At 46.3% G+C, this 25,817-nt stretch overlaps 1 protein-coding gene across 1 annotated transcript; it reads left to right on the top strand.

The window, feature by feature from the left end:
* Window positions 1–56: 56 nt before the first annotated feature.
* On the top strand, window positions 57–25,817 carry CCDC68 (coiled-coil domain containing 68). The gene is made up of 11 exons (XM_075268716.1): window positions 57–315; window positions 10,299–10,444; window positions 12,443–12,502; window positions 15,039–15,182; window positions 16,143–16,268; window positions 16,593–16,721; window positions 16,896–16,978; window positions 17,850–17,955; window positions 18,848–18,931; window positions 20,178–20,254; window positions 24,988–25,817. The coding sequence occupies exons 1-11, from the start codon at window positions 273–275 to the stop codon at window positions 25,058–25,060; spliced, it is 1,071 nt and encodes a 356-aa protein (XP_075124817.1). The 5' UTR covers window positions 57–272; the 3' UTR covers window positions 25,061–25,817.

A 25,817-nucleotide genomic window follows, 5' to 3' on the forward strand; every position in this document is an offset into this window, starting at 1 on the left:
ATCAGAGGAGTGCGATGTATCCGCGATGATGTCACCGGCTCCTGGGAAGGTCTCATTCACCACCGCTGATGGGCGAAAGACAGAGATTTGTGATCCTGCAGGGGACGCTGAGATGTGATCGACTCCTCCAAGGGAGAGCTGACCAGATACCTGTGCGCTCTGGAGAGAAAGGAGCTAAAACGACACAGTCTAGAATCTATGTTTAACCCTTGCACCTGGATGCGACCGGATGGATTAGGACACAGCACCACGACAAGGTGCTACGACCAGGTATGCGCCAGCTAAAGCAACTGACCCTGGAGTCCTGCACTACAGGTGAGGCACAAGGACCAGAAGGATTTATGTACCCGCGATTGGATGCTCGTTGTCGTAAAGGGGTTAACTACGAGACATTCTTTCAAGGAACGGGTGTATTGAAAGGGTTAACAAAACGTAGTGAGGCTTGTAAACAGTCAGGATTACAGGTGAGTGTGAGTCACTAGGGGGCGTCACCACCTGTCAGTCCCACTGACTGCAATCCAGGTGATGGGTCTGATGGAGCGGCTACTTGTTCTGCTGGCGGACTAGGCAAGGTAAGTGAATCTGGAAGGGGGGGGATTGTCACTTAAAGGGATGGTAATCTTAAAGTCATGGTGAAGGATTAGAAGAGGAACTGATGATAACTGTGGCCGATATGTATGTAAATGCGTCCGGAGATATATGAGATTCATCCATGTGCTGGGCTGCCCGTTGTTCTGATCTATCAGAGGACCAGAACAACGGACAGGTCTATTGCTGAAAATACAGAAGCCAACAGACCCTAATGACTATTGTCCGCTGTGCGTAAACTGAACGCACCAATTTCAGGTGGACACAACGATGGAGATGTGAACTTAGCCTAAGGAAAGCTCCAGTCATCGTATACGCATCGGTTATAGGGGTATATAAAGCTGTATGGGGTTTGTGTGGTGCTGAGTAGGATGGCTTAAAGGGGTTGTTCATGGTTAGAAAACCAGGACTGCTTTCATTCAAAAACAGCGCCACACCTGTCTATGAGGCTAAGTGTGGTATTACAGCTGGGCTCTATTAAAGTGAATGGGCCAGAGCTGCAATACCGCACATAACCTATGGTCTGGTGTGGCGCTGTTTTTTAAATAAAACGTCAATATTCTTCTACCCCTTACCAACTCCTATAAAGAGAAGCTTTCACCACCAATATTCTTTCTCTAGCCCCCTCCATTCCTGAGCCATTGGAGGTGTTATTTTCAGCACCCAATATGCTAATTAGGTTCTCTACTGTCTAGTGAGTGGTCCTACACTACCTGTTCAAACCCAGGACCGCCCACCTGACAGTAAATAGCCTAATTAATAGAGATGAGCGAACGCTATTCGAAACAGCCGTTTCGAATAGCACGCTCCCATAGAAATTTAATGGACGTAGCACGCGGTGGGGTTAAGCAGCCGGCCGCCGGCAAAGTCAGCGTTCCGGCTGCTTCCATTCATTTCTATGGGAGCGTGCTATTCGAAACGGCTGTTTCGAATAGTGTTCGCTCATCTCTACTAATTAACATATTTGGTGCTAAAACTAAAATATCTGCTTGCTCAGGAATGGCGGGGGCTAGAGAAAAAATTTCCAAATGCAGCAGAATCAGTGGAACGAAGCCAGTTAAAGGTGATGTGGAGGTCCCCTTTAAAGTCAATGCACATAAGGGATGGAGATCTCCTTTACATTCATTAGACAGTCCCTGTATATAATGCATAAACTTTGCACTGGAATATTCTATAGGCCATATTGAGGGACTACAAGTACCAGCTATCTATGTCGCATTTCTGCTTTGCATGGACCGTAGTTCCTATCCTTGCTTTTCCCCCTTGAGTTCCGGTTCTCAGTAGTAAATGTCACAGAGTTGATAAGAATCCGTCCTAATCTTGTTACCTGTAACTTCCTGAAATTGTGCAATGCATCAATACAGCCTGTGTGCAGCGCCGCTGAGTGACATTTACTGCCAACTCCCTGTATGTCATAAAAACACAACCCAGTGCTTAGACTTCACCTTTAAATGAACTTCATGGGTCAATGGGCAAGAGTTAGGGACATCAGCCACTGTGGCGTATACTGGAGTTGCCACCCAGCTTTCTATAAACCCTGCATGGTAATTGCATTGTTATACAGGGTCAGGGCTTATACACCTTTCTGTAATGTGGCTCTATTCAGTGCTAGATAGGGATCTGATCCCTCCATGGGTACGGAAGAAAGGCCAAGAAACCCCTAAAGTTCTACTGAGCTTAGATCCAAAAAGAACCTTGGGGGTAATGAAGATGCTATAACATGTATAATGTGCTATAATGTGTATAATGTGCTATATTGTGTATATCCATGTGCTATAATGTGTATATCCATGTGCACCTGGCTGGACATTACTTTGCCTTTGCTTCTGCTATATTTGCACTGCATCTGTCAGTCTTAACTGCAGACTTGGCATTCTATTCATAAACTAACAATCAGGACCGGAGGTGCTATAGATCTCACACAGCTTGAGGATATATAGACTTAGACAGAATTTCCTCCAGTAGTATGTAAAGGGCAATGAGATGTTTGCTTCAACCCATTTACATTTCAATATACCCAGCAGTAATTGGCTGAGAAAAGAAAAAACTCCCATGTTCTATCTATCTATCTATCTATCTATCTATCTATCTATCTATCTATCTATCATCTATCTCATATCTATCTATCTATCTATCTCATATCTATCTATCTATCTATCTATCTATCTATCTATCTAACTATCTATCATCTCCTATCTATCTATCTATCTATCTATCTATCTATCTATCTATCTATCTAACTATCTATCATCTCCTATCTATCTATCTATCTATCTATCTATCTATCTATCTATCATCTATCTATCTATCTATCTCATATCTATCTATCTATCTCCTATCTATCTATCTATCTATCTATCTATCTATCTATCTCCTATCTATCTATCTATCTATCTATCTCATATCTATCTGTTATCTTCTTACAATTACAGTGGTTTGCACATTATAACATTGACGTAGCAGGAGAGCCAATAGAATTCCTGCTTATGGCTCCTTCTAGCTTTAGCCCCGCCCATGAGGATCCCACCAATACTTAAGTATGGCTTTACTGACTGTAGATGAAACGTAGAAGTATATAAATCTGCTGGGTGCCTGACGATGGCCACACCTCGTCATAGGATGAAACCCATGTATGTTCTAAGATCACAAGATGGATCAGTAGAATTATTGTGGAATACGCCGTATCCCTTCCAGTGGTTTATAGACACCTAATCTATATATAGACATGACGTTATTCAGTTCTCTGTGACCTTTGAGCTATGACAAGCTTGTTTTATCAGGTTCACTTTGTGAACAATAGATTATAAATTGTGTTCTGTGACAAGTCAGGAGTAACAGCTTAGAAGTGACTGTCACTGGTCACTGAGTGACAGCCCGAATGGTTATAATGAGACGTCAATGTGATGTAATTGGGGTCCTGACCTCTAATAAATGTAATACGGAAGATGTCCATGACCTGTGATCTGCACAGACAGTGGAGGAAGGAGCAGTCACTTCGCTTAAAGGGGTTGTCCATATATCTTTTGGACACGTCACACAGGGACTTCCTACTATGGACTCTGAGGCCCAGACCTGCGGCAAATAACTGTAACTATATTCAGAGGGTTAATGTAAAGCTCTCGGGCCCCAATGCAAAATATGTAACTGGGCCCCAACTTGTCATGTCCTATCAGTAATACAGGGGTCTGCTTATGTTATAGAGAGGCCTTTGGGCCATCTGAGGCTCCAGGGGTCCAGTAGCAAATGGTATTCTTGCACCCCCTATAGCTATACCTACACCCCCTATAGCTACGTCTATGCCCCCTATAGTTATGCCTACAACTATATTTTTTATAAATGAAAGGTTCTACAACTTTCTAATGTCCTTTTTGTTTCTATTCTTCACTATCTTCAGACTATGTGTTTGCAGGCAGTGAATGAAAAGTGAATACAATTCTATCCAGCCTAGACAATGCTCTGTGAGCTCCACAGCCTGGACGCCAGACTGATAAATTGTATCCAGCTTAGACAATGCTCTGTGAGCGCCACAGCCTGTACGCCAGACTGATAAATTGTATCCAGCCTAGACAATGCTCTGTGAGCTCCACAGCCTGGATGCCAGACTGATAAATTGTATCCAGCTTAGACAATGCTCTGTGAGCTCCATAGCCTGGATGCCAGACTGATACATTGTATCCAGTCTAGACAATTCTCTGTGAGCTCCAAAGCCTGGACGCCAGACTGACACATTGTATCCAGCCTAGACAATGCTCTGTGAGCGCCACAGCCTGGATGCCAGACTGATAAATTGTATCCAGCTTAGACAATGCTCTGTGAGCTCCACAGCCTGGATGCCAGACTGATACATTGTATCCAGCCTAGACAATGCTCTGTGAGCGCCACAGCCTGGATGCCAGACTGACACATTATATCCAGCCTAGACAATGCTCTGTGAGCTCCACAGCCTGGACGCCAGACTGATAAATTGTATCCAGCTTAGACAATGCTCTGTGAGCGCCACAGCCTGGATGCCAGACTGATACATTGTATCCAGCTTAGACAATGCTCTGTGAGCTCCATAGCCTGGATGCCAGACTGATACATTGTATCCAGTCTAGACAATTCTCTGTGAGCTCCAAAGCCTGGACGCCAGACTGACACATTGTATCCAGCCTAGACAATGCTCTGTGAGCGCCACAGCCTGGATGCCAGACTGATAAATTGTATCCAGCTTAGACAATGCTCTGTGAGCTCCACAGCCTGGATGCCAGACTGATACATTGTATCCAGCCTAGACAATGCTCTGTGAGCGCCACAGCCTGGATGCCAGACTGACACATTATATCCAGCCTAGACAATGCTCTGTGAGCTCCACAGCCTGGACGCCAGACTGATAAATTGTATCCAGCTTAGACAATGCTCTGTGAGCGCCACAGCCTGGATGCCAGACTGATACATTGTATCCAGCTTAGACAATGCTCTGTGAGCTCCATAGCCTGGATGCCAGACTGATACATTGTATCCAGTCTAGACAATGCTCTGTGAGCGCCACAGCCTGGATGCCAGACTGATCAATTGTATCCAGCTTAGACAATGCTCTGTGAGCTCCACAGCCTGGATGCCAGACTGATAAATTGTATCCAGCCTAGACAATGCTCTGTGAGCGCCACAGCCTGGATGCCAGACTGATAAATTGTATCCAGCTTAGACAATGCTCTGTGAGCTCCACAGCCTGGATGCCAGACTGATACATTGTATCCAACCTAGACAATGCTCTGTGAGCGCCACAGCCTGGATGCCAGACTGACACATTGTATCCAGCCTAGACAATGCTCTGTGAGCTCCACAGCCTGGATGCCAGACTGATACATTGTATCCAGTCTAGACAATGCTCTGTGAGCTCCACAGCCTGGACGCCAGACTGACACGTTGTATCCAGTCTAGACAATGCTCTGTGAGCTCCACAGCCTGGACGCCAGACTGACACGTTGTATCCAGTCTAGACAATGCTCTGTGAGCTCCACAGCCTGGACGCCAGACTGACACGTTGTATCCAGTCTAGACAATGCTTTGTGAGCTCCACAGCCTGGACGCCAGACTGACACGTTGTATCCAGTCTAGACAATGCTCTGTGAGCTCCACAGCCTGGATGCCAGATTGATACATGTGTTTGCAGACAGTGAATGAGAAGTGAATAGAATTCTATCCAGTCTAGACAATGCTCAGTGAGCTCCACTGCCTAGACACCAGACTGATACATTGTAGCAAACCAGCAGAGAGATCAGTGCAGCTGCTGCTGATGTGTTCAACTCACAGAGCATTGTCTAGGCTGGATACAATGTATCAGTCTGGCATCCAGGCTGTGGAGCTCACAGAGCATTGTCTAGGCTGGATACAATGTGTCAGTCTGGCGTCCAGGCTGTGGACCCCCGAATATTAGTGTGAACCGAGTATTAGCCAATCGGTTTGGACAGCGGACTGATACATTGTAACAAACTGCTGATGTTTTGAACGTTACAAAAAAATCTTATTAACACATTAAGAACCTTGTCCTGATCTTGTGCTGCTCACACATGTGAAGGCATCGTGACAGTGTAACAGACAGCATCACCAGGACATGTTTGTACCCCCTCCCCACCCCCTATGCCCATAGAGTAGCCATATACATATATTCCACATACATTAATGTAACAGCCTTTGTTATACGGCTGCAGGAAATGATGGTAATTGCTTTTTTGGCCGCTGTTTCCCATTAGTGGCCACTGCTTGCCGCTTATCACTATTGCTTATCTTCAAGCATTTAAAGGGATTGTCTAAACACAGCAAGTTACCCTCTGTTCACAGGATAGGGGTACCTGGCTGATCGGTGGGGATCCTACCACTGTCACCCCCACTGATCATAATAACTTTTTCTGGGTCCACTTTATGCTCGGCCCGTGACCCCCGATATATATATACTACAGATTTGGTTTCCGTATTCCCTCCGCTCCAATATTCCAGATTTGCGATGAATGGAGGACACTGTGACGGCCGGGCAGCTCCATATGCTGAAGCGTCTCACAAGATTTTCCATTGTCTTAGGAGTCACAGTCATGAACACACCTGAGGCGCAGGCAGGATAGCGCTCGCCTTAAAGAGACAGGAGCGTTGCACAATCACTTTCTGCACTTCGCCTTCTAGACAATAGCTGCTTTGTATCTGCTGAGGATTGACAGATCGAAAGACTATATAATAAGTCCTTGTATTCACTTCTGTAAACAGGTTTTTTTTTATATTAAATTTTTTTAAAAAATTTCTTAAAGGGATTTGTCACGGGATGGTTAGAGTCTATACTATAGGCAATGTGTAATATATATTTCATGTGGAATGTATTCTCTAACCTGTTGTATACATCAATGTGTAGTTGGCTGATTAGGGTCTAGTGTGTTAGCACATTGTATGCAAATACCTCTAACTAGTGAGGACCAGTGAGGACAATGGGTGGAGATAATCTGATCAGTGTCTCCAAGAAGATGTTGGACGGTGCATTGTCCATAGTAGACAGGGAGTCTGCTCTCCTTGGTATAGGTGAGGGGGGAAGGATCTGTGACTCAGCCCTTCCCACCCACAGATATAGGTGTAACAGTTTAGTATATAGTTGTAGCTAGCAGTTAGTATGTGTTAGCCGGCCTGTGCACAGCTCTGTAGAGAGCCAGGATTTAGTTACAGGACCAAGGAACCAAAGCTATCATTGGATTGTGACTTCCGTGGACTTATTGTTGTTACGGTTGATGTGACCGCCGCCGGCTACTAACTTTGTGGATTACAATAAATTGCTGTTGTCTCCCGACCTCTTGCGTCCGTGTTGATTCAAAAGACCATCCGGAGGAAGACGTATACCTTTGCTCCGTGACAACTGGTTGGCAGTGGTGGGATCAAAAGCGGACAGCGAGATGGACTACAGCAGCTCAGCGATTAATGGAGCCACAACCTCAGAATACAGGAACTGGACTATGGCAAGTCTACAAGTAAGGGCCCGGGAACTAAACCTGAGTTACCAGGGAAGAACGAAAGATCAACTGATCGAGGCACTGGAGGAGATGACCCTGCAAAGCGACCATGAGGAGGGCTGCCCCCAGGAGACAGTAGAGATACGGGAGTGGCAGGTACAGACCCAAAAGAGCAGATGGGTTGTTTTGTATGAGGAGGAATTGGCAGTGCTGGGGCTAGGAGCAACTGCAGAGCAAAGGAGTAGAGCATTACAGAGGGCTCAGGAAACGGAGAAGGAGGAACAGAGAATGGCGTATGAAAAGGAAAGAATGGCGCATGAAAGGCGAATGGCTGAGATAACTACGAGGAATTATAATCAAACGCCGACCCCCAGCCCAACAGTGAGAGAACCACCATATGTCTCCCATAAACACTTCAAGACCTTTGAGGAAGCGGCTGGGGATGTTGATGGATATTTTCAGGACTTTGAACACCAGTGCCACCTGATGGAAGTCCCAGAGAAGGATTGGGTCCGGTATCTGGTGGGGCACCTACGAGATGGGGCTGCGGAAGCTCTCAGAGCCATGGACCCTAGTGATCAGCAGGACTATGAGGCCATTAAAAGAGCGGTGCAGAAGTATTATGCAGTCACTCCAGAGACCTACCGAGTTCAGTTCCGCTCTTTGTCTTACAATGGGGGAAGCTCCTTCCACATGTTCGCCCACAAGTTGAAGCAAGCATGCAAGCGCTGGCTAGAAGGAGAGGAGGCTGTCACAGTCGATAAGATCCTCCAAGTCATACTTAAGGAACAGTTCTTTTCCCAGTGCCCCGCTGAGATCCGTGAGTGGGTGCTGGAACGGAACCCAGCCACAGTGGAGCAAGCTGCTTCTCTTGCAGATGAGGGCCTGACCATCAAGCCGCAGTGGAAGAGGTTGTTTGCAGAGGAGCGGAAAACTACCACAGTCCGCCAGACACCCTTCATCCAGCCACCCACCTTTCGTGCCCGGCCTCAGGATTACAATTCCCCCTCTACCCCTGCCCCAGCCCATCGGCCTCCAGCTATGAACAACCCTGTCCCTAGACAACGACCTACTGGAAGAATGCTAGAGCGCAGATGTTTTGGGTGCGGGCGGCCTGGACATTTGCAAGCTAGTTGCCCTGTTAACATGGGGGCACGGGCCACCGTGGCATCCCGGCCTATTCACTACCTGGGAACCACCCCTAGGACTGAAAGTTTGGCCCCATTTCCAGATGACTCCATGAATGACCCATCTGTTCCACCTCCAGGGGTCTATGGGATTCAGCCTTCCGCCACACATCCCGCAAACCCTCAGCGGAAGCACTTGCAGGAGGTCCTACTGGATGGCCGAACAGTTGTTGGATTCCGGGACTTGGGAGCTTTCCTAATGGTAGCGGACCCCCGAGTGGTTCGACCCGAGGCCCTAGAGGAGGGCCCTGGCATTTCTATCAAGTTGGCAGGAGGTACTCGGAAACGTATTCCTAAAGCTACCGTGGAACTCGACTATGGTTATGGACCAAAACGATGCACAATTGGTGTGATGAGCGGGCTGCCGGCCGATGTTCTGTTAGGCAACGATGTTGGAAATCTACAGTGCCACTTTGTGGGAGCAGTGACCCGAAGCCAAGCTCAGAGAGACGCCAACATGGATCGACCGGATTTTCTGCCAGATGCCAGCCCTTCAACTCTACAACTTTACCATTCAGTACCGCCGAGGGAACCAACACCAGAATGCAGATGGGTTATCCCGGCAGGAGGACATATGAGCTATAGAGACTGATGTGCATTCCCCAATTTACCTGTGTAGGCCAATTGTGTCATGCACATGTTTTGAGAGGGGGAGGGGTTGTCACGGGATGGTTAGAGTCTATACTATAGGCAATGTGTAATATATATTTCATGTGGAATGTATTCTCTAACCTGTTATATACATCAATGTGTAGTTGGCTGATTAGGGTCTAGTGTGTTAGCACATTGTATGCAAATACCTCTAACTAGTGAGGACCAGTGAGGACAATGGGTGGAGATAATCTGATCAGTGTCTCCAAGAAGATGTTGGACTGTGCATTGTCCATAGTAGACAGGGAGTCTGCTCTCCTTGGTATAGGTGAGGGGGGAAGGATCTGTGACTCAGCCCTTCCCACCCACAGATATAGGTGTAACGGTCTTAGTATATAGTTGTAGCTGGAGATAGTATGTGTTAGCCGGCCTGTGCACAGCTCTGCAGAGAGCCAGGACTTAGTTACAGGACCAAGGAACCAAAGCTATCATTGGATTGTGACTTCTGTGGACTTATTGTTATTACGGTTGATGTGACCGCCGTCGGCTACTAACTTTGTGGATTACAATAAATTGCTGTTGTCTCCCGACCTCTTGCGTCCGTGTTGATTCAAAAGACCATCCGGAGGAAGACGTATACCTTTGCTCCGTGACAGGATTGTACTACCAATCCGAGAATGGAGCCCTGCCTATCCATTGATTCCCAAGATAGCCAAGCACCGTACTAGACTATCTCTGGTGATACCATAGAGATTGGGGTCAGTCTGCCTCTTGATCAGGAGGTCAGACCCCTACTGGTCATTAAAGGGATTGTCCGGGATGACTGTAGATAGATCTGGAGGGATAGAAAATACACGTGCGCTGATACTTACCTGCTCCCTTCCCCACCATTCCTTGTATATGGAGCGACTGTCTATTATCACAATTTCTTATATTTCTTCTTTTCTATTTCATCATCTTCCAGGAAATCCAAGAAAAATGACAACAATTTCACCTTCAGAAAATGGGTTCGTGAGCAAAGTTGTCCAAGGTTCCAAAGAAGACGATATCTTTTACATGTATGGGTCAACGGCGGCCCACATCAGAGAGGAGATGGAATACGTCCGCACTGTGAGTTATAGCTGTATACTGCCTGCGACGTCTTATATACCAGGATGTTCTCTCCACATAGTCATCTCTATTCCAAGAGAACGTAGCCATACATATTGTGTACAGTACCCATAGGCTTGTATTATGCAGATGTGCAGATGTTAGGTATGACGACAGGACTAGGCAGTAGAACCAGGGAAAATGATCTTATCATATGTTAGTGGTTTCCTCGAGTGAAAAAATGCCTTAAGGAATTTTCATTCCTTCCTTCGTTTTGAGACCACCCCACAGAGTGTGCCATGGATTCACTCTCCTATCTCTACACTATTTCCGCATGCATGAGCTCTACACCTCCCCTGCAGACAATGTCAAGGTTCTCTCCTCTATATTTACACTGATGCTTCTTATGTGATCTCTACACCTCCCCTGCAGACATTGTCAAGATTCCCTCCTCCATATTTACACTGATGCTTCTTATGTGATCTCTACACCTCCCCTGCAGACATTGTTTGGGTTCTCACTTTTGTCCTTACACTAATACTTCTTATGTGATCTCCACAGATCCCCTGCAGACCTTGTCACGGTTCTCGCCCCTGTATTTAGACTGATACTTCTTATATCATCTCTCCACCTTCCCTGCAGACCTTGTCACGGTTCTCGCCCCTGTCTTTAGACTGATACTTCTTATGTCAACTCTCCACCTTCCCTGCAGACCTTGTCAGGGTTCTCTCCTTCATTTTTACACTGATACTTCTTATGTCATCTCTCCACCTTCCCTGCAGACCTTGTCACGGTTCTCTCCTTCATTTTTACACTGATACGTCTTATGTCATTTCTCCACCCTCCCTGCAGACCTTGTCATGGTTCTCTCCTTCATTTTTACACTGATACGTCTTATGTCATTTCTCCACCTTCCCTGCAGACCTTGTCACGGTTCTCATCTCTGTCTTTAGACTGATACTTCTTATGTCATCTCTCCACCTTCCCTGCAGACCTTGTCAGGGTTCTTTCCTTCATTTTTACACTGATAGTTCTTATGTCATCTCTCCACCTTCCCTGCAGACCTGGTCAGGGTTCTTGCCTCTGTCTTTACACTGATACTTCTTATGTCATCTCTCCACCTTCCCTGCAGACCTTGTCAGGGTTCTCTCCTTCATTTTTCCACCTTCCCTGCAGACCTTGTCAGGGTTCCCTCCTTCATTTTTACACCTTCCCTGCAGACCTGGTCAGGGTTCTCGCCTCTGTCTTACCATTGATGTTTTTCATGTGATCTCTACACCTTCCCTGCAGACTCTGCCCTGGGTCCTCTACACTCTGTCTCTCTCTACACAGATACTACTGTGTATTGCTAAGACCTAATGCACATTACTGTAGTTTATTTCAATATATCATCTGCAATTACAGCTCTGCTCTTGCAGATAATATATCAGCCAATACACACATCCATCATTTTTGCATCTGGGCTGTAGAAAAAGCTGCAAAATTTGGGGCAGGTCCTTTGTCTGTCTGTTTTTGCGCTCTGCCCATTCATTCAAGTGTAAGGGTCAGGGAAAATCCTGATGCTAATCAGTGTGCCATCTATCTGGGTTTTCACTGACTCATAGACCGCACACGATCGTATACATGGGGCCCATCTTTGTGAACCTTCCCCCTCCTCCTGCAGACTATGCCCTGGGTTGTCCCCTATCTCTATATATTGGTGCTGACTCTGCCTGTGGACATGGGTGATGCTAATTTTTAGAAGAAAGCAGCCATGTTTTTTCCTAAATCCTTTTTAAAAATTTACCCAATGATACAATCTTAGATCTATGATAAGGATTTCAAACTCGGTCTAAGACAACTGGAGCTTCCACTTCTAAGAACTAAGGAATGGGCTAAACCAATCTACATAAACATCCCTGCTTCTTTTCTAGAAACAGCGCCACTCTTGTCCATGGGTTGCGCCAGGTATTGCAACCGAGTTCTATTACAGCGAATAGGACTGAGGTCTATATGTTAATGAAGATTTTCTATTTGCAGATCCGTGCAACTTTAGAGAAGATTCAGAACCAATTATTTAAGGATGAATTGCAGAGTAAGGTGCGTCCGCCACGTCGTCTATTGGTGTTTTTTGCCGCCGTGATTTCCTAATAATTGATCATTTCGGGTAAGCAGCTCCATTGCCTGCGAGACCACATGGACATTGATAATTGTCTGGAACGGAGCCAATTTGCGGTAATACTGTATGGCTGGAGCATTGCTGACCCAGTCTGTAGCCTATGGCTGGGTTCATGTGGGGCCAGACTGTGCCGTCCTGTATCGGTCATATGTACCCAGTCGTGGCTCGGCTGAACTGACATGTTGGGTGACCGATATATAGATCGTTTCCTGGCCCCAGCACAGCTATGTGAACCCGTTCTTAAAGGGACTGTACAGGATTGCAAATACATGGCTGCTTTCTTCCAAAAACAGCACCAGGTTGTTTGGGGTATTGCTGTTCGCCCCATTAATTTCAATGCATCTGAGCTGTAACAACCTATGGATGGGCGTGGTGCTGTGTTTACGGTAGAAAGCAGGTACTATTTGCTAACCATGTACAGCTCCAATGACTAGAAACCCGAACGCGGGTGTGAGCCTAGTGGTCAGTGTGAGAACTGCAATATTTCATGTTTTTTGGAGGTTTTTTTTATACATAGCTATATAAACAATAATAACAATAAATAAAGAAGAAGTATTCACTTGAATGGGACTGAGCCATGATTGATACATGTGATATCACGTGGCCTGTGAAGGGGAAGCAGCGTTGACAGAGGCGATCTGCCGTGATCCCCAATGTCGGACCCCCACTGATCTACAATTGATAACCCTGCTATAAACCGGTAATAGTATAATAATAGTACCGCAGTACTCTGCCGCGGCCGGACAGGGGGTCGCCTGCGCAGTGCTCTGGAACGCCGATTCGGCCAGCTGTCCCGCAGCGTCTGCCGTCTCTGGACACTACAAGTCGGAACATCGGTGCACGGGAAGCCCAGGGTGTGGTGAGGACTGGGCCACAGGTTGATAGGGGGAAAGGGGACACACGGTCGGCAGGGTCTGGTGGGGGGAAAAGGGGGCACAGGGTAGGTAAGACGGGGGAAGGGATCATGGGGTAGGAGGAAGGAGTGACCACATGGGGAAGCAGGTAGGGACAAAGGGGGTTGGTGGGCTCCAGGAGGGAGAGGAGATAAACAGTTCCAACGGGCTGCAGGGTGGGGGGGCACAGGGTAGGTAAGACGGAGGAAGGGGGCATGGGGTAGGGGGAAAAAGGCGGCACAAAGTAGGTAACACGGGAGAAGGGGGCATGGGGCTGTGGGGGAAGGGGGCACGTTCCTGGGGGGCAAAGGGTCACGGGGTAGGAGCAAGGAGTGACCACATGGGGAAGCGGGTAGGGAGAAAGGGGGGTGGCAGGTGCCAGGAGGGAGAGGAGGTAAACAGTTCCAGCGGGCCGCAGGGTGGGCCCCAAGGGTCCATGAACCCACAGGTGTAGGAAGGGCCTGCTGTGGACACAAGGCAAAGGAACAAGCCTGCGCACCACGCCAGGTGGTTCCCGCAGGGGGTCGGGGTTCCGCGGACGAAGTCGCGGGTAAAAGCTAGTAAATAAATAAATTATAATACTAATATGAACCGAATAGAATAGAGGGCTAAAACCTAAAAATGTTTTTTTCCGTTCTGTTGTATTATCCTTTTTACTTTCCCCCATGTTTCCAGGCCACGCGGACCTGTTAGTCACTTGGACTTTCTTATTCGGCGATAACTCGATCCCGCCACTGTTTGCTTTCTACAATGACATTGGATTAGTAGGAGCAGATGAGCTGTAAAGTTGTTGACATACAGTGTGTGCTCAGTAGGCGTATTTACCAGCGCCGCCTTCATTCTCATGGCTCCCGATAAGCGTCACATCAGGATTTTATAGGCACTAGGTCATGTTTCGGGTAGACCCTGAGAAGACAGGACAATGTGTAGGGTTATGGCAACAAGTACAGACACCTTGCTGGTCCTTATCAGGTTCCTCACAGGGCTCTGCTCTGTAAAGCTGGAGCTTAATATCTTGCACTGATGGAAGGTAACAAGTCTGGAACAGCTGTATCCAAGTCACAATATACAGTATGACTGCGCCATATACAGCATGGGGTACGCCCTATAGTCCCTGGGGTACATGCCACAGCGAGAACCACTGCCCTGCTCCCCCCCATACGAGCCATCCTTACTTTAGAAGTGCTATGCACCATCAGGACTGATGGGGGCGCTCATTGCATTTACAGTCACCTTGGGGAGCAAGTGGTGATCTTTATTCATTACTCACCTGACTTCTTCTCTGTTCTGGGTGTCGAGTGCTAAAGTCAAAGTTGGAGGTCTGGATATTATTGGGTGCCATGTAATACCACACTTCCCCTCAAGTGGCCGCTACAGGAAAAAATGATGGCTGGCCACACCATAGATAACATCTGATTTTACAGAAGCCACATCCGGATCAGTCAGCTGATCACCAGTGTTTTAGGGTTTTAAATAGGGTTTGTCACATTGATAATCTCCCCTCTCATCTTCTCTTGATGTGAAATACAAGTATATGCTGACTTGTGACTAATTTCTGTCTCAGAATTCTCACATACAAGAAAATGGGCACGATGAGGAAGATGAGAATTCCTTCAGCTCACGGTACAAACGGATTGTTGAGAAGTTAAAGGATCAAGATTTGCAGATTCTGGATGTTCACAGAGAAAATGAAGACCTACAGATTAAGGTAGAATCCCAAATCCTTAAAGTGGACCTCCAAGTAGAAAATAACTTTTTTTTTTATAAATGAATAGTACACGTGAATATCAGAAAGTTTCTCATATATCTTATTAAAGAAATCTGTTTCCTTATGCATTTATCAGACTGAGTTACATTTTACATAGAAGTCTATGGAGAGGGGGGGAAACTACTGGTGAAGACACTGTGAATGAGAGAGCTATTCTGATGCTGCTGAATCCTTTAAGATAATGCTGCACAGAATGAGGTAATAAATCAATTAACTAGCTGTCTCCTCCCCTTTACCTCTCCATAGACTTCTTTTTTTTAATGTAGATTGTGTGCCCCCTATAGGGCTCACAATGTACTTTTTTTTTTCCTATCAGTATGTCTTTGTAGTATGGGAGGAAATCCACGCAAACACAGGGAGAACATACAAACTCCTTGTAGAATGTTGTTCCTGGCAGTGTTCGAACCCAGGACTCCAGCAATGCAAGGCTGCAGTGCTAACCACCGAGCCACCGTGTTGCCCTCCTCTCCATAGACTTTTTTTTTTTTAAATGTAGATTGTGAGCCCCATATAGGGATCACAATGAACATTTTTTTCCTATCAGTATGTCTTTGTAGAATGGGAGGAAATCTCTCCATAGACTTCTGTGTAAGGAGGAGAACAATGTAATAAGTGGAGAAGGAAACACATTTTTTAAATAAGATATATTACAAAGTTTTTTATATTCAACTGCACTATTCATATATAAAAAGGGGTTTTACAATTGGAGGTACACTTAAAATTTTTAACCGGCACCTAGTCGTGGCTAGCCATTTTTGGACTGGATTCTGAGGCGGACTCTGCCTCAAAATCCGGTCCAAAAAACCACATGTGACCTTACCCTAATAGGGTCCCCACTTACCATGTGCTATATATGATACTTTACCTTATATACTATGGTCACATATTTTTTTGTTCCAGTTGGAAGCGACGCGTGAAGCTGGAGCGGGTGCGATAAGGGACGCAACCCGTAAATTGTACGAGAATTACAACAAGAAGTCTGAACAGCTACGGAAATCTCATGAAGTGGAGAAGCAACGCTTACAAGTAAAGTATACTATAACATAAGGGAGAGGAGATCGGGGGGGAAGCACGATCTCATTCATTACAGCTACCATAAAGCGTAGACTGCTATAGGGTCAACAATCAGGGCGAGGATTTATAGGACCAATACGGCTTTCCCTAGGATCAATGCAATGTATTGACACATTGTTAACAAACTCTTGTTGTTGCATAGATTTTCATTATATATTGATACGGTATAGGTCCGGACAACCCCTTTAAATATTCTTTGTACTACATACGGGCCAGTAGATGATATATTGAAGACCAATGGATATAATGGGGTCTGTTTGGTCCTTTTTTTGTAAGGTTTTCGATGCAGACCAGCAGGACCAGCTCATGAAAAGCATCGAGAGACTCAATGAGGTGGCCGATAAAATTCAGGAGAAGCACAGCCGAATCCTCGAACTGGAGAAGCTCATGGAGCGGATGGAAGCGGTGAGTGATAGATGTCGGGTCCTTGACAGACTTCACATTCTACTTAACCCTTTAAGGTTTCTGCCAATGATGGGCGTTAAGACTGGACGACACACACACACACACACACACACACACACACACACACACACACACACACACACATTCTGAGAGCTTTCTGTATTTTCTCTCTAGGAAAACGCGTCTTTAGTCGAGAAGAAACGTTTACTTGAAAGTGAGCTCTCAAGACGATTGGCCGATCCTTCTGACAAGAATGGGTCAGTAATAGATCGATGTCACAGTTGCATTTTCCCTGGTTAAGCATGATATACGCTATTACATGGCAGCCATGCTGAATATACACACTTACTTTCTATATACATAAACTGTGCAGCAAATCTCTCAGAGACCAGGGAGCTGTATATATAACCTTACCTGTAAGGATAGTGTTGGTATCCTTTATTATTTTAGACCCCATCAGTGCAATCTAGCTTATATTATATAATGATAATGAGATGACTCTGCTTATCTTGTCTCAGTCTATACGGCAAAACTGGACCCTCAGTTTAGGAAGTGACAGAGTATCTGAATACAGATCCTTAGCTATGCGCATAGTGTTATTATACTGCTATCTAGACCGCCAGCAATAGAATAGAACTTATATAATGATAATGAGATGACTCTGCTTATCTCATCTCAGTCTATACGGACAAGCTGGATCCTCAGATTAGGAAGTGACAGAGTATCTGAATACAGAACCTTACTTATGTACATTGTGTTACTGTGTTGTCTTATCTAAACTGCCAGTAGTACCATATGAACTTATATAATGGTAATGAGATGATTCATTATGTCCCAGTCTATTCAGCAAAGCTGATCCCACAAAGATAAGACAGTGAAAGAGTATCTAAAAACAGAACCTTATCTGTGTGTATAATGTCACTGTTCTGTCTTATCAAGACCACAGTACAATAGGGCTTACATTAGATATCGATAATGAAATGACTCTGCTCATTATGTCCCAGTCTATTCAGCAAAGCTGAGAATCCAATTTTTCAAGAAATATGTTTGATATAAATTCAATGCAAATCATTTTCTGTTCTCTGATGGTAAATACTCGTTAAATTTTTTCTAACTTTTTTTCTTTAGTTGTTTATCGATACAGGCTGAAGTATTTACTGTCGAAGAACAAATGAACCATTTGCAGCACTTGATGATGTCGCAGCACCAGCATCTTCGTTCACTGATCCAGGAGGTGAGCACTCTACTGAATTTCCATGGCCTCCTGGTGCTCCCTCTACCTTCTCTGAGGGATCCTTACATCATATATATACCCCACCCATATACTTATATGGACCTGGATTGCTGCATGTGGGGTACTTGCAATGAAGGACTCATTTAGTTGCCGCTATACAGTTTGTGATGCCGTAGTCACCCCAAATTTGTTACACTGACCCTCAGAGAAAAAAAAAAAATCACAGGTAATGAGCTGATTCCTGCCATATCAGTATATTGGGCCCAAAGACTGCTACAAAACATACCCCGCACCCCAGAACTCAGATACCTAACCCTGCTAACCCTGAATTTTGAGGATTGACTCAAGATGTACTTGATAAATATTTACTATACATTTATGCAGATACATCTGATTTTATAATGTGCCTTTCGCTTGTATTTTATGTCTTGCCTCTTCTTGTATAGTTTTACCGCCCCCTGGTGGCAGGATGAGGTTATTACAACATCTGAGAATTTGCATTACGAATCCATAGTCCTGTTTGTTGCAGTGTATCAGTACAGATATAATGTAATAAGGTCAAGGCTTTGAATCACAATGTGATCACATATCTTGTAACTTTACCTTGCGACATCAAAATTGCTCCATAGCCCTAGCCTAAGTCTTTAAGAACTGTCTAGACGGAATGCAATTGCAACAAATCCTCAGCTGTAAAGTGTGTATATAGGAGTATTGTATATTAACACATTCCACCATGGACTAGCTCATCATGGATCCCATCTGATCATCTTGGTTTTGGGGTAACTTTCTAACTTAAAGGGATTGTCCAAATACATTGGAAATAGATGAATTTTATTAATAATAATAATAATAATAATAATAATAAAGATTGTATTTTATTCCACATTCGTAGAGTGAAGAATTGAAAAATCGTCTTAAGGAGCAGGACGACACCATTGAGGAGTTGAAGGAAAAAGTCAATTTTCTTGAATGTCAGGTAATATAGGGTATATATATAATGTTATATTGTATAATATGGTTCCACTTGGTCTTAAAGGGGACCTTTCACCACCTCCACCAACTCCAACTCTTTACATCTGTGTGACTTCACTGTTTTCATTGCAGTTGGAATTTTTTTCTCTGGCCCCCGCCATTCCTGAGCAATCAGAGTTACTTGACTCTACTGCCAGATGGGTGGTTCGGGGCTGGAGCAGTGAATCTGAGACCGCCCACCTGACAGTAGGGAGGCTATTTGTAGTGAGCAGGGGGGTGCACAATGGCAGTGGTAGTCCAGGGCTGATGAGGGTAGTAGTCACGGTTGTGTCACAGGCCTGAGTGGTATACAACCCTGATCCCCTGTCACATACATGCACTTTTCCTTTCACTTTTGGCTGTTACTTTTCTACAGATCACAGGCTGGAATGACTTCTGTGACAACGTCCTCTTCATCCGGCGCAGGTTTCATTACTGTGTAAGTGGCCATTTTCTCATGGCCTGTGGGCATGTACAGTCTGCTCTGCCCGAGGCCTAGACGTCTGAAACCTGTGTCGAATGAAGACAATGTTGCTGAAGAAGATGGAGGCGGCACTGGAGATTTCTCTCGCAGCATTGGGGACACCCCCAGTGCTGTTTGAGTGCTGAGGACCGCCCCCAGTGCTGTTTGAGTGCTGAGGACCGCCTCCAGTGCTGTGAGAGAACTCATTTGCATACCAATAAGAACCAGGATTCCCGGGATAAGGTAGGAGAAGAACAGCCTATTCTAAAGGCTATTCAGACATGTTACTAAGAAAAAAAATGTGTTTGTATGATAGGATCCCTTTAAAGAGGACCTTTTATGGGTTTGGGGCACAGGCGGTTCTATATACTGCTGGAAAGCCAACAGTGCGCTGTTCTGGGACACTGCATATTTAGCATTTGGGGTGCTGAAACTATCGGCAATAACTTCTCAGGAATGGTGGGGGCTAGAAACAAACTTCCAATTGTGTTAGAATCATTGGAGTGGGGCCTATCTAAGGGTACAAAGAGCAGGAGTTGGTGGAGGTGGTAAAAGTTCCCAATGTCACATCTGTCTTTAGACAAATCTCCCAAATCAGGCCCTGCCCCCTGTGCACTTGCTGGCTAATTTGCATCCATTTGAGGCCACAAAGGTATATTTCTGCTCCTATTAACCCCTACATGGCATGCTTATTGGTTTGAGAGGTTTTTTATAACCCTTATTTTTTATTTATTTTCATTCCTTCCAGAACAAAGAACTGAAGCACAAGGTGGAGCACTGGGAGAGCCCGAGCAAATTCAAAGCAACGAAAGCAACGTCTGTGAAGTAAGTGGTCTGGAGTATGTGTTACTTTCTGTTCAAGGTGCTGCAGGAAGAACCACGATGTATTCATGCCGCGGTTTTCCCGCAACGTTTTAGTGCTGCGTTTCAGCCCCTAAGGACTCCCGTTGCAGGAATGCTACATTTTTGTTGCAGATTTTGCTGCTGTTTTTTGAGCCAAAGTCAGGAGTGAATTGAAAAGGAATGGAAAATATAAAGGAAGCTCTTATCTATTTACCTTCCTGACTTTGGCTCAAAAAACGGTAGCCAAATCTGCGACAAAAAACACAGGATTTCGCAACGTGGGGCCTCAGCTTTAAAGGGGTTTTCCAGCCTTAAAAGGGTTCCCATGGGGAGTTAAGTACAGCTTACTTGATACAATGGACTCTTGATGATGAAGTGAGGGAGTTTCGACCTGGTCCGGACCCCTAGATCATGTGATCATAACCAGCGCGCCATCCCCTGAGTTGCTCCTCCCCATCCCCTGATCTCATAGGTAATTACTAGAGATGAGCGAGTAGTGAAATATTCGAGATTCGATATTCGTTTCGAGTAGAGCCTCAATATTAGTCTACTCGATTGAATACCATTATAGTCTATGGGAAAAAATATGTTTGTTTCAGGGGAAACCTCTATTCAACTAAAGGAGAGTCACCAAGTCCACGAGTAGCAGGAGGAGAGTGTTTAGGAGGAGCGCTGTGCAGTTAAAGCGCACGGACCCCATTATAGTCTATAGGGTCCGGACGCTTTAACTGCACAGCGCTTGCAGTTACGCTGATATTCCATTCAGGGGGGTCCTCCTGCGGACTCCTTCTGGATGGGAGGCAAGTGCTAATGTGAACCGGCCCTTACTCGTCCTGCAGCACTAGCATTGATTAGCACTATATAGAATTCGGCAAATCAACGCTGGTTCTGCTGCAGGCTCGTCCTTGCTAGTCGGGAGAGCTGGCAGCTTGCTGTTACGAGGGAGCTGACTTTTTCTCATAGGAATGCATTGACCAACGTTGATTGGCCAGTGTACAGCATTCGGCCAATCAACGCTGGTTCTGCCGGAGGCTAGTCTGTGAGGAGGCAGAGTCTAAGATCGGACCACAATGGAGACTGCTTTGGTCCGATCTTAGACTCCGCCTCCTCAAAGACGAGCCTCCGGCAGAACCAGCTTTGATTGGCCGAATGCTGCACACTGGGCAATCAACACTGGTCAATGCATTCCTATGAGAAAAAGTAAGCTCCCTCGTAACAGCAAGCTGCTAGCTCTCCCGACTAGCAAGGACAAGCCTGCTGCAGAACCAGCGTTGATTGGCCAAATGCTATAGAATTCGGCCAATCAACACTGGTTCTGAATTGAATCTTTACTGCGAATAGCGATAGTATTTGAATGAGTATTTCGATTACCATAGTATTTGTTCAAATACCTACTCGATCGAATACTACTCGCTCATCTCTAGTAATTACTTGTGATATTGGGGTGGCCGACTATAATAAAGATAAGGGGAGGAGGGAGCAGGCACAGCGATCCAGGGGTCAGAGCGTTAGTTCCGATCACGTGATCCGGGGTCAGAACCAGGCTGGAACCCCCCGGGTCGATCATTGACAAATAAACTCATCTTCCCGGACAACCCATCCTCAGGATAGGTCATCTATTGAACTTTGGTGGGGGCCATCCTTTAGTAAGTCCTGGAAAACCCCTTTAAAGGGGACACGGATATGGGTGACTTAACACCAATGTCCATCCACAGGCGGTCCAACCACTGTGACCCACTCAGATAACTGGAGCAAAGGAGTAGACGTTCTAGGAAAGGGCCGAGATGTCGTAATGAAAATTAATCTGTTCCAAATTTTTCCCTGTTCAGTTTGCTTCAGTTTTCCAGGAAGGCATGGACTGCCATATTGGTATTGACAGTATAAAGTGGTATGGCGGTACAACTTAGCAATCTGCAGTGGTTAGACGCAGAGGTGTGACATGAAGCTTCTGGGCCCCAATACAGAATCTGTCTCCGGCCCCCCACTATAATATCACTTATAATCCTGGTCTCCTCATCTTATGGGCCCCCGAAGGCACCAGGGTCCAGGAGCGACCATAGGCCTCTGCATCCCCTTCAGCTACGTCCCTGGTTGTACGCCGTCCCTTGGTGACATATCATAGTCCTAAGCCACCAGTGACTTCCCGCATCTCTCCATCTATCTCTATACTTTAGTCCCAGTCCTCTCTACCGGACCAGATCACAGCAAGAACCAAAGGGGCAACGGCTACAGCGCCCCCAACAGATATTGACCTCTTCTATATGAATCTAAAAGATGGCGGCCTCAGCTGAGTTACGACATGGTATTATCTGGGCACAGTATAGCACTTGGGGTACTGTTATGTGTTCACTGTTTGGCACTGATATGCTGGAACTATGTGGCGGTATTTTGTGGGCACTATTAGTTGAACACTGTACTGGCGGTACTCTTGGGACTATTTGCATGATATGTGTCGCCATTTAACTGCAACATACATAAGCGTGGCACCTATAGCTTTAAATCTTGGCCTCTTTTCACACATTAACATGAATGCAAGTGTTGGGAGGACACTGCCCCCTACAGGATCAGAACATTCTTCTGAAATGCTCTGTGTCGCTGTGGACCTTGCTCTTTCTACTTGTTTGCACTCCTCCACATATATCAGGATGGTACCCTGGTCATATGCTGCCTGTCCTCCATACTATAACCACAGGATGGCATGATGGGCAGGTCACTGCCTCCTGCATGATCAGCACACTCCTCTGCTTACATCATGACACTGCCCCTTCTGCCTGCCCTCGGTATTACGGTCACATGATGGGCAGGTGACTGCCTCCTGCATGATCAGCACATTCCTCTGCTTACATCAGGACACTGCCCCTTCTGCCTGCCCTCGGTACTACAGTCACATGATGGGCAGGTGACTGCCTCCTGAATGATCAGCACACTCCTCTGCTTACATCAGGACACTGCCCCTTCTGCCTGCCCTCGGTATTACGGTCACATGATGGGCAGGTGACTGCCTCCTGCATGATCAGCACATTCCTCTGCTTACATCAGGACACTGCCCCTTCTGCCTGCCCTCGGTATTACAGTCACATGATGGGCAGGTGACTGCCTCCTGCATGATCAGCACACTCCTCTGCTTACATCAGGACACTGCCCCTTCTGCCTGCCCTCGGTACTACAGTCACATGATGGGCAGGTGACTGCCTCCTGAATGATCAGCACACTCCTCTGCTTACATCAGGACACTGCCCCTTCTGCCTGCCCTCGGTATTACAGTCACATGATGGGCAGGTCACTGCCTCCTGCATGATCAGCACACTCCTCTGCTTACATCAGGACACTGCCCCTTCTGCCTGCCCTCGGTATTACAGTCACATGATGGGCAGGTGACTGCCTCCTGCATGATCAGCACACTCCTCTGCTTACATCAGGACACTGCCCCTTCTGCCTGCCCTCGGTATTACAGTCACATGATGGGCAGGTCACTGCCTCCTGCATGATCAGCACACTCCTCTGCTTACATCAGGACACTGCCCCTTCTGCCTTCCCTCGGTATTACAGTCACATGATGGGCAGGTCACTGCCTCCTGCATAATCAGCACACTCCTCTGCTTACATCAGGACACTGCCCCTTCTGCCTGCCCTCAGTATTACAGTCACATGATGGGCAGGTCACTGCCTCCTGCATGATCAGCACACTCCTCTGCTTACATCAGGACACTGCCCCTTCTGCCTACCCTCGGTATTACAGTCACATGATGGACAGGTCACTGCCTCCTGCATGATCAGCACACTCCTCTGCTTACATCAGGACACTGCCCCTTCTGCCTGCCCTCAGTATTACAGTCACATGATGGGCAGGTCACTGCCTCCTGCATGATCAGCACACTCCTCTGCTTACATCAGGACACTGCCCCTTCTGCCTACCCTCGGTATTACAGTCACATGATGGGCAGGTCACTGCCTCCTGCATAATCAGCACACTCCTCTGCTTACATCAGGACACTGCCCCTTCTGCCTGCCCTCAGTATTACAGTCACATGATGGGCAGGTCACTGCCTCCTGCATGATCAGCACACTCCTCTGCTTACATCAGGACACTGCCCCTTCTGCCTACCCTCGGTATTACAGTCACATGATGGACAGGTCACTGCCTCCTGCATGATCAGCACACTCCTCTGCTTACATCAGGACACTGCCCCTTCTGCCTGCCCTCGGTATTACAGTCACATGATGGGCAGGTCACTGCCTCCTGCATGATCAGCACACTCCTCTGCTTACATCAGGACACTGCCCCTTCTGCCTACCCTCGGTATTACAGTCACATGATGGGCAGGTCACTGCCTCCTACATAATCAGCACACTCCTCTGCTTACATCAGGACACTGCCCCTTCTGCCTGCCCTCAGTATTACAGTCACATGATGGGCAGGTCACTGCCTCCTGCATGATCAGCACACTCCTCTGCTTACATCAGGACACTGCCCCTTCTGCCTACCCTCGGTATTACAGTCACATGATGGACAGGTCACTGCCTCCTGCATGATCAGCACACTCCTCTGTTGCTGTCATTCTCATTACTATGACCAGTGGCATGGCTCCAATGTAGGCGACCATTTGACTGCTATGGGATTAGAAGCTGTTACACCCCCTGCTGGTTGCATTCGTGCACGTCACCATCTATTTCTGATACAACTCTGATCATTGTCATTTCTACTCCTTTTACAGTGAGTCCATGTTTCGCAACACGTCGCCATACTTCATGCTTCTGAAACACAAGAACAGCCCTGGCAGCAGCTGATGCCAACCTGTGCGTGATGTCTAACCCTCTCCTGGTGGATTCAGCTACGTAAAGTGACAACATTTCATGGACCGGGTCCAGGCTCTTGTATTAGTATCATTTAAAGGGAATGTCCATATTATAAAGGCCATACTCTATTACTGAGGTCTGAGTCAATAGAGCAGTGTCCCTCATGACGAACCTTCTTTTTTGGGAGTGGACTACACATAGGTTCTCTGGAGGACCCAACCTGTTCATTTCAATGAGAAGCGTGTAATGCACCATGTCACCTGCAGTGGCGCTGTAGGGAAACTGAACACTTACTGCCAGGATCCACAGCCGATCACTAGGGATCGCATTAGAGGAACAAACTGTAATCAGCTCATTTTCTAGAGGACTTTTCTGAAATAAAGGGATTTCCAAAGTGGACATCCCCTTTAATATTCCTGCTGGTTACACATTCATAGAAATTGTATGTAATGGGACGGACGATAAGATCTTTTTTTCTCAGTGCAGCTTTCTAGTTCTTTGTCATTTCTAATCACTCTCTGTTTACGTCTCAGCTTGTATAGACAGCTTTCAATGTGAACAGGCTGAGCTGCAGTGTAAAGAATGGTGGAGAGACAGAACGACAGCCAAAGCCTATGATGGGAGGTTTATATCAGACGGCCTCAAACTCACTTATTGTTACAGAGGAGAGGTTACTGTCACCAGACCCAGCATATCACCCCAGCCCTGCAGATAGATAGGTTACTGTCACCAGAGCCAGCATATCACC

Source organism: Leptodactylus fuscus, chromosome 1 (assembly GCF_031893055.1).
Source record: "Leptodactylus fuscus isolate aLepFus1 chromosome 1, aLepFus1.hap2, whole genome shotgun sequence".
NCBI lineage: Eukaryota > Metazoa > Chordata > Amphibia > Anura > Leptodactylidae > Leptodactylus > Leptodactylus fuscus.